Consider the following 10,374-nt stretch of genomic DNA (forward strand, 5'->3'; position numbering starts at 1 on the left):
GCTCTGGAGCGCCACCATCCTCAATGGGCTAGGCCTTCTCACATCAATAGTTAAGAAAATGCCACATTGGTTTGCCTAGAGATCCGTATCACAGAGGGCATTATTTCAATTACGGTTTATTCCTCTCAAAAACAAACAAACAAACAAACAAAACAAAAAAAAACCCTCTAGCTCACTGTCAATTTAAAAAATGGGGAGGGGGCAACATTTAATAACTAGTGTTATTAAATAACTAGTGTTATTAAATGTCATTAAATATTGACTATGAGAACACAGAGTGGAAACCCATGTAGTTCAGGAACCCAGGCACAGGGACTCACAGCTATAATGACTACACTCAGGAACCTGAGACAGGAAGATCCCAAATTTGAGCAGAGCCTGCATCAAGTGAGTTCCAGGGAAGCTAGGGACACAATGGGACCCTGTCTCAACAAAAGAACACCAACTGTTTTCTCTTTAGAAACCCCTCATCTATTAACAGTTGCTCCATTACTCACCTACTGACAAATACAAGTAGAAATATATTTACACAGTGCAGAATCAACTATGGATAGTCATAAACACAAACCAGGGTAACAGGAAGACCTAAGCCCATAAGAACTGTGGCATGCCACTATAGATACCAGGTTTCTTTAAAGGTTATCAAAAAGATGATTTCTCTATAGTTAAAACTAGAAAGTCAAATGCATCACGTACCTTCCGCCTCTTTCAATGGATTGCTGGTTTCTTGTGGGTGGTGGTCAACACTCTCTCCATGTATAGGGTCTGACTCCAGTTTTAGGAGTAAGACTTCTAAATCAGACATGACAGCAACATATCCAACACAAAAAGAGATTTCAACAGGAGTGATATTATCTATGTGTATAATTAATGAACGTTCAAAGTTCAATATTGAGAATTCCTCATTAATGATATCATACTTCAAAGTAAATAACACTAACTTATTTGTACATCCAACAAGAAGATCTCCTTTCACAGGACAACACGAAAAGCACAAAGGGGCCTCAGACATTGGCATCTCAATTATAGACATCTGGTCTCTAAAGCTTTCACAGAAGGATGCCTCCACATTGTGGCCAACCATTCGAATGCACACACGGGAGTTGTCGCTCCTCTTACTCCTCCAATTCACGTAAGCACGCAGGAATATAGTTTTGTTTTTCTCCTCAATTGCTACCAGATAGTCTCCTAAAAAAGGAAGCAAGATTGCATTTGGATCTTAGAATTACAAACTCAACGACTTATTTTGCTGCCTGAAAATGGAATGTATAATATAACACAGGAATCACTAACTCAAAGAAGGAACACAGCTGACATCTAAGCAACAGCCTCTGAGGTGTGTTTTTAAGTTACATCAGCCATAGAGGTTCTGAAATACAGTCTCTTCCCATCTTAGTGTCTTACGATGACTCATTTACATTTCATCTAGCAATCTTATCACCGCTGAAAATGTGTAACTCTAGCGAAGCTCTACTAAGCTACAGTAATATTAGTATAGCTTACAAAATTCAGGTATGAATTAAGGAACTCTGAATTTAACAGAATTAACGGATGACATTTCCTTCACATCCTAGAAAAGTCACAACGCTTCAAAGTAAGATAAAACTAGAAATAGCCAAATGAAATATAAATCCAAGTTAATCTTCTTTTATCTGGTGATGATATGGGATGGTTTTCCCTATGAAAATAACATTTGTTGTGAAAATCAAAATAGTGAAATACAAAATAAAAACAATAACGACCTCCCCTTTCAATCTCATCGTTAAGAGCTAAGGTTTACACAGAGTCTGGTGTGTGACCTTCAAAACACTTCCTTTCATATAAACATGGGTCCCAGAAAGGCTTTTGTCTTCTTTGTGCTATCACACTAAATCTATTTAACAAGCTACAATTTTAAATTCATGTTGAACTTAATAATCACAGTTTTTGTAATGACTTGCTATAACTATAGTAATTTTTATTATACCTGTTTCATGAATTAAAAACCTCAAGCATGCAGGTTAGTAACTTTCTGGGGTATTGGGGTGGTGGAATCCAAGTAACTGCATAGCATAAACATAAAACAAAAACCACCTGTAATAATTTAAATAATGAATAAATCGTTTCCTCCAGACTGATACATGGCTATCCACCTGTTAGATTTATAAAATATCCTATACACATGTGCCATAGATATTTAATAATTCTCCTATTAGTACAGGTGTCAGGAGACAGGGAAATTAGTGTGACTGGAAAAAACCCAGATGTCCCTCAATAGAGGAATGTGATACAGAAAGTGTGGTACATTTATACAATGGAGTACTACTCAGCTATTAAAAACAATGAATTTATGAAATTCTTAGGCAAATGGATGGATCTGGAGGATATCATCCTGAGTGAGGTAACCCAATCACAAAAGAACTCACATGATATGCACTCACTGATAAGTGGATATTAACCCAGAAACTTAGAATACCCAAGATACAATTTTCAAAACACATGAAACTCAAGAAGAAGGAAGATCGAAGTTTGGATACTTTGCCCCTTCTTAGAACTGGGAACAAAATACCCATGGAAGGAGTTACAGAGATAAAGTTTGGAGCTAAGATGGAAGGAAGGGCCATCCAGAGACTGCCCCACCCGGGGATCCATCCCATAATCAGCCACCAAACCCAGACACTATTGCATATGGCAGCAAGATTTTGCTGAAAGGACCCTGGTATAGCTGTCTCTTGTGAGGCTATGCCAGTTTCTGGCAAATACAGAAGTGGATGCTCACAGTCATCTATTGGATGGAACACAGGGCCCCCAATGGAGGAGCTAGAGAAAGTACTCAAGGAGCTGAAGGGGTCTGTAACCCTATAGGAGGAACAACAATATGAACAAACCAGTACACCCTGAGCTCGTCTCTAGCTGCATATGTAGCAGAAGATGGCCTAGTCGGCCATCAATGGAAGGAGAGGCCCTTGGTCTTGCAAGGAATGCCAGGGCCAGAAAGCAAGAGTGGATGGGTTGGAGAGCAGGGCAGGGGGAGGGTATAGGGGACTTTCAGGGTAGCATTTGAAATGTAAATGAAGAAAATAGCTAATAAAAAATTGTTTAATAAAAAAAATTCCAAACCTACCATCTACATTTTTCCTTCCTTCCTTATTTCCTTCCTTTCTCCTTCCTTCCTTCCTTCCTTCCTTCCTTCCTTCCTTCCTTAATGCTCTTGTAATGGTTCATCATCTCAACTTGATTGGGCAAAGAAACACCTAAGAGCACACCTCTGGTTATTTCTTGTGACAACGTTTCCAAAAATGTCTAGATCATGAGCTCTGACCTAATGAATGCACTAATCCGTTTTGGAAACTTTGGTGTGGTAGGGTTGGGTGGAGGGGAGTCTGGCTAGAGGAAAGAGACTTCTGGGAGGACGGTCACTGATGAAGAGGGGATATCTGGCAATTCTATCTTGCCCTAGTCCTTCCTGTTTCTGCTTTACCTTCTAGTCACCATGATGTGAACCCTACCCACTATGGTGGGCTGAACCCTCTCAAACCATGAGCCACAGAAATCTGGTTACAGGGACCCCACAGATGACTTACTGAGTGCCCACAACTTACAAAGGGAGAGCAGCATTTGGCTGATTAGTAAGTGTAGGCTTGGGGGGGGGGGGGGTTAGGGGGTGGGCCCGTACAAAGTAAAACTGTCAACATGACCCCTCCATGGTATAGTTAAGGGAAATGGTTTTGTTTTATTGAAGATAGGTGGGGTACAGAGAGGAGGGGAGAGCAAGGAGGGAGAGGGAGAAAGAGAGGGAGGAGGGAGATAGAGAGGGAGAGGGAGGAGGGAGAGGGTAGAGTTAGAGGGAGGAGGGAAAAGGCGATGGAGGGAGAGGGACGAGGGAGAAGGAGATAAAAGGAAAGGGAGAGGGAGAGGGAGAGGGAGAGGGAGAGGGAGAGGGAGAAACAGCCAGAAGATCTGGATGAATCCAGAGCAGAGAGAGAAAGAAGTAACCTGAACATGGCCAGCTGAATAGACATGGCCAAGGTTATCTGCAAGAGAGAGAAGAGCACAGTGAGATAGCATGGACTTGGAAATATGTAATAGGTACTTCAGGGACTGAGGGAGGCCTGAGGCTAGCCTGGACCTTGGGATGCTGAGGAGTAGTATCACACGTGTATGTAGATTGAAGAGCCATAGCTCCTTTTGCCAGAGGTAAGGGAAATGACTCCTCTGACAGACAGGAACTGCCTCCACAAGTTCCTGAGGAAGGAAGGCTGGCTTTTAACTAAACACCAGAACTCCTCCTATAGCCATGGAGGAGCTCACGTCTGGATCTTTGGACTGCCCTTTGGAGTTTGGGACTTGGGGTTTCCTTTGGACCTGACAGAAAAAGAAAATGCTTTCTGCCTGGGAAAAAGGCCTCCAAAACATTCACAGTAAATATAAATGCACAGATAGTCCTGGTTGTTGACAAGGTGGATTTGCTATGGCAGAGGACACTAGGCACTGAGAGAACACAGACCAGAACATTTACTCAGAAGAAAAAAAGGCATCAAAGGAGACATCAGACAGGTTTTCTGAACTTAGGCATTGCCAGGGGTCAGCCTATTAATGTTTAGTCATGCATGGGTTAATAGAAGTTACACTCAGAAGTTGAAGTTCAACTGTGGACTGAATGCTACCTTTGAGTTATATGGCCCGTGATACTTATGCCATCCCACATGATTCCTGAAGCTCTTTAAGGCAGCCAACATGGTAATAAAAGCATCTTTGTTCTTCAAGGTTTCAAGAACGAGGTTATCATGGTTTAGTGCTAGCCTCCTCCAGTCGGTGTGGCTCAAGTCATTAGTATCCAACCAGGGCCAAGCATTTGATACAACCCAATGTAATAAATCAACCACAAGTGATAGTGACTTAAGAGGTAAAAGGGCTGGCTCCGATTTGAGATAACTTTTGAGGTCGAGCCTCCTGTGAACTTCAGGATATCATTCTCCCTCCTCTTTCTCTTGAACCAGGTTTGTTTTCTTACATTAATCTTTTAAGGGTCTGGCATAAGTGGAACCGAGCCACACGTCTTTATTTCAAGCTGTGGACGGGATCAGTCAGCATTGCATCTCCACGTGGGGTGTCTGCTTTGTTTTGCTTCGAGACATGATTACTTGTAGCCTAGGCTAGAATGGAACTCACCAAACTGCAGAGGACCTTAAACTTCAGATCCTCCGGTCTCTACCTCCAAAGTGCTAGAATGACTAGTTGAAGCAATCTGAGTAAGGAGGATCAGACCAAGGCTTCAAGCAAACTAGGCAAGCACCGGACCGTGGCACGACACCGGATCTGCGGTCGCTAAAACAACTACACAAAATGACTTTAGCACTTAGTGCCCGACCCACACTGACTGTCAGCAGCCAGCCTAGAAGAGCACCAATCCCTTCCCTACCCAGAGCCCCGCCCCAAAGCCGCTCCTCACCGGCTTCGCTGTAGGCCATGCGCAGCACCCTGCCTAGCGTGGAGAAGGCGCAGCGCTGCCGGCACAGCTCTTCGCCCTGAACAGCGAACGCCTCCACCTTGCAGCCGGCAGCCACGAACAGCGCGTCGCTCCCGCCGCAGCAGACCTGCTCCGGCTCCCACTGGCAGGGGACTACCTGCTGCGACCCAAACGGGTGCAGGTTGTACAGACGCACCATCCCGGCGCCCGGACCGCTGGGCGGCTTCCGCAAGCTTAGAGAGCTGCTCCGGATCACGTGAGCGCTGCGACCACACCCCGGGCACCGCTCCTTAAAGAGGCCGCGCGCTAAGTGAAGTGCTACCCTAAGTGGATGCAGAGACCTCGGTTCCTCTTTGGAGATGTTAACTTTGCTGCTTCTGGACAGATTAGTATGTGAAACCTTCAGCGTGTTTAACACTCGATCATCTGCCCGTCTGTGCCTTGGTCGACTTGCCTTAGACTTTGAACTTTTTTTTTTTTTTTTCCATTTTTTATTAGGTATTTAGCTCATTTACATTTCCAATGCTATACCAAAAGTCCCCCTTACCCACCCACCCCCACTCCCCTACCCACCCACTCCCCCCCTTTGGCCCTGGCGTTCCCCTGTACCGGGGCACACAAAGTCTGCTTCTAAAGGATGAAACTGCAAAACCTGATGTTAAACTCCCAACGTAGGGTTAAACACACCACAAATACTGTGGATCCTACAATGGTTTTATTGAAAAGGGCAAATCCTCGAAGATGCTTAGCAAAAAATAAAAATAAAAAAATAATGCATTGGATGAGAAGATCTATGAAAACATTTTGCAGGCATTTGGCAAAAGTTTCCTCTAAGCCTTAGATAATAGGGGAGGAGAGAGATCCCCGGATGGTCAATATACAGTTCCTAAGTATTTCCTATATTGAAGAAACTTGCCGTCGGAATTTTTCTATTTTGGGAGATTTAATAAACCAGATCTATAATGTTTTTTTAACAATTCTAGAAAATATATGTGTTTGCATGCACATATGTACGTATTGGTTGACTGGAGGATGCTCTTCTTTTTACACTGAAAAGAGCAAACTTCAATTCTCATGCTGATGGTTACCTTGAGTCCTTTGCTCTGAGAATTTATAATGTGGGAGCAATTGGACTGAAGTTGAACTGCTGCCATTTCGAATACCTTCCAGATGACGAGGAATCATGTACTTCATCCTCTACTAGGAACACTCTGGGAGACGGGTTCATTAAACTCAGTGAGCAAAGAATACATGGAATAGTCCAGAGATCTGGGCTACAGAAATCAGGAAAACAAGCAGATTGCTACTCATGTGACATCCATAAACATCCCCTTTCCCTCTTATGAGTATCTGATTTAAGTGTCTGTCTCTTTTGATTAATTTTTCCTCTTCAGGATATTAATTGAATGTAATTTGACTTTTGTGAGATTCATTAAGTCCTAGAATGGCACTACCTTCTCTAGAGATAGCTTCTTCTCCCTTGATATAGTCCCTGTACCTGGCTGACCTAAGAAATTTTGGGAAGAGATTTTTATCTTTATTAACTGTTTTTCTCACTTCTGTGACCATCAGCTTATGAGAAAGCTAGGCTGATTCCATGACAGACTTCAAATTGGCAGCTAAGGAGAATAGGCCTAAATCTCTGTCTCTAAGAACTGGACAATTCCAGGCAAGTCCAGGCCTTAGAAGCCGCCCTGCCACCTGGCCTGAGGCAAGGACACTGGGTCAGCAGCACTTTCCAGACTTCTTCAGCAACAGTTTTCAGACCTCCCCAGCAAGTTTCCAGCCCCCACACCCCAGTAATGGAATGTCTATAGAGATGGACCCAACCTCCATGTCAATCTTGACAGGGTCACCTACCCCAGAATTCCCTAATGTGCTTTAAATCAGGCTTGCAAACTGACTTGGTGGTCTCTGTTCTGGTAATGAGAGACCCCACATTTGAGTCTGGGGTATCATTCTTTGGCAAATCATGGATCCTTATACTTCAGAGAGGAACGGTTTGGTCTAGATCAGTATTTAGGAGGTAGGGTCCATCATGGAGGAAACTGCTTCTACCTGGGCTGATCAGAAAAAAAGAGAAAATGGCCTTCTCAATACTGTTTTGTATCCCTTCAGTCCAAGACCTCACAGCATTGTAGGGCAGAGCCCACATTCAAGCTGTGTCTTCCCTCTTGCATTAAACCCTTCTGAAAATGTGCCCACAGACACATTCAGAAGTGTGTTATATAGTTAATTCTGAATACAGTAAAGTTGATAAAATTAATCATTGCATGAAGATAGCTTCGAGTGAGTGTATGCCTAGTTTCCTTGTTTGTGAGGATCTGTGAGTAGAAACCACTCACTTGTCTCCTGTTACAAAAGCAGGGACCAGGGTGGCATACCATCATGTCCCATTTGTTCTTTAGGACTATCATGACAAATAAAACGCACTGCTTGGTTTCAGCAACAGAGTCCTCCTCCTTCTATTCCTCTTCCTCCTCCACTTCTTCAGTTCTGGAGGCTGGAAGTCCAATGTCAATACATGAGAAGGCCTGCTTTCTTGAGCCCTCTTTCCATGGCTTACAGATGGCTACCTTCTCACTGTCTTCACTGGTCTGTTTCATTCTTGATGTCTCTTCCTCCTCTTCTAAAGATGCCAGCTCTACTAAGATCTGCCCATATGATTTCTCTTAAACTCGGCTATCTTGTAAATGTGCTGTCTGAACATTAGTCACATTCTGAGGTACTGGGATTTAGGACTTTGTCTTGGTTAGGATTTCCATTGCTGTAAAAGAGACACCATGACTACTACATCCACTCCAGTAGTGACTTGCTTGACAGGTTTAGAAACCTGGAAGCAGTCCCGAGGCAAAAAGTTCATGGACACTTGGCCTCCTGGAAACATGGCATCCCAAATATCCAATGCTCCAAACTTGTCCTTGCAAATGGATCTGTGTGCTTTCTTTCAGTATTGTTTTACTATAGGTGCCTCCAAGCAATGATTTGCCAAATACCTAAGCAAAATTGAACTTTGCTTCCTGGCCTTCACCAATGCCCTAGGTAGTCCTTGAGCAGACCCTAGGCTTGGAATTCAGTAAGAATGTTACCTATTCAGTAACATTCAGAATTGCCTCTAGTATTGTAAGAGAGATAGTGAAAGAAATCAGGCATTACTATCTACTACATAAGAGTTAGAAATCTCAGGGCAAGCTTAGCAAAGTAAGTTTAGAATTCTTATTATAGTTATGTATGGCAGACTACATTACTTAGTAGAAAGTCCCCCACACTATCACTTAGAATAAAAGCCAAGTCACTCCCTTATACAGGAATTTACAATGGTTTAGGAAGAAGATCGGGCTGTGGTTTAAGGAGGAACTAGAGTATTGCATTATTCATGAGAAGGTTAACTAGAGCAGAACTCCCTAATTAGAACCATGGCTTGGGCATGAAAGCCCTTGCCCCGGGATTGTAAAGACCTCACACCTGGCTTCTAAGACTATGGCTGACCTTAGATAGAGCTGACTTTGTCTCAGTTGTTTTATTGCCCAGTTCCTGTCAGTCTTTGTGTTTGCATTCCTCTGCTTTGTGTAAGAGTCATGAAGCATCTGGCAACCTCATTGTACCTTGCCAATGTGTCACCTAACTTCCCTATTCTCTTCTGTATAAAACGTTTGATGCTCGATTTGAGAAATTACATTCAGATACAGTACTCTCCCTTGTGGCCGTATTTATTTGTCATTTCTCGCCAACTCTTTTGCCACCTGTCCAGGACCCTGATTTCTCCTGCGGATTGAGTGAGGCCGACTGAGGCCGGTCTGCGGCAGGATGGCGCCTGTCCGTGGCACGTGCCCAAGGCAGTTCTTATAAAAGACAACATTTAATTGGGTCTGGTTTACAGTTTCAGATATTCAGTCCATTATCATCAAGGTAGGAACATGGCAGCAACTAAGAAGGCATGGCACAGGAGGAGCTGAGAGTTTGTATAACTTTTTGTTCCAAGGGCAAAGAGGAGAACTGTGTCCCAGGAAATTAGGATGGACAGTCTCAAAGCCCACACCCACAGTGACACACCTATTCCAACAAGGCCCCACCCCTAGTGCTGCCATTCCCTGGGCCAAGCATATACAAATCATCACAGGCTTCAATAGGCAATTTGAATATAGACAGCTTAGTCTATAAGAGAGGTTGCTAAGGATGATATTCTGGTTGGAGAGACTAACCTTAGGGACTTCTTAGCACTGTATCTCCTGGAGAAGCTTAGGTGGATTGCACAGGTATAAATAGTAGTCCCAGATGGTCATTGGTATTAACCTTCTTGTTAGTTTCAATAGGAATGGCCCCCATAGATTCATAGGTTTGAATATTTGGCCATAGGGAGTGGCAATATTAGGTGTGGCCTTGTTGGAGGCAGTGTGTCACTCTGGAGGCAGGCTTTTGGGTCATACATGCACAGGCTATGCCCAGTGGGGCACACAGTTTCCTGCTACCTGCAGATAAAGATATAGAACACTCGGGCCGTTCTCCAGGACTATGTATGCCTGGATGTTACCATACTTCCTGCTATGATGATAACAGACTAAACTTCTAAAACTGTAAGCCAGCTCCCATTAATTGTTTTCCTTTATAAGAGCTGCTGTGGTCATGGTGTCTCTTCACAGCAATAAAACGCTAAGTAAAGGGGCTGTACAAGAAGAATGTCAAAACAGTTTAGAACTCATGAAATTTGGTTAGCACAGTCATGTTAGGTGTGTCTCAGAGAGGCAGAGCCCTGAGGACTTCATTCTGCTGTGAAGTTTCCAGTCATCATGTCCCTCATAATCTATGAGTTATATGAAAACTCTAAGGGAGTGTCCAGCCCCTCACTGGGCAGTGTCATTGGCACTTACAACAATAGTGGCTGATCTTTTCAAAGACTGCTGCTGGAACAGATAAATGATTCAACT

At 43.5% G+C, this 10,374-nt stretch overlaps 1 protein-coding gene across 12 annotated transcripts in view; it reads right to left on the bottom strand.

The window, feature by feature from the left end:
* The window catches only part of Hps3 (HPS3, biogenesis of lysosomal organelles complex 2 subunit 1), a 39,390-nt gene extending 33,673 nt beyond the window's left edge, over nucleotides 1-5,717 (bottom strand). For 5 of the 12 annotated variants that reach the window (XR_001783645.2, XR_389587.4, XR_003954277.1 and 2 more), the window contains exons 1-2: nucleotides 5,432-5,717; nucleotides 697-1,188 (exon numbers count right to left, since the gene is read on the bottom strand). Coding sequence is in view for 4 of the 12 variants with exons in the window: in XM_006535377.4 (XP_006535440.1) it covers nucleotides 697-1,188; nucleotides 5,432-5,648 (709 nt within the window). In the remaining 8 variants the exon portion in view is untranslated. The remainder of the gene's footprint in view (nucleotides 1-696; nucleotides 1,189-5,431) is intronic. The other 7 variants (NM_080634.4, NM_001146324.1, XM_006535378.4 and 4 more) reach the window with 6 other exon arrangements.
* Between the last annotated feature and the right edge of the window lie 4,657 nt (nucleotides 5,718-10,374).

Source organism: Mus musculus, chromosome 3 (assembly GCF_000001635.26).
Source record: "Mus musculus strain C57BL/6J chromosome 3, GRCm38.p6 C57BL/6J".
Classification (NCBI taxonomy): Eukaryota; Metazoa; Chordata; class Mammalia; order Rodentia; family Muridae; genus Mus; species Mus musculus.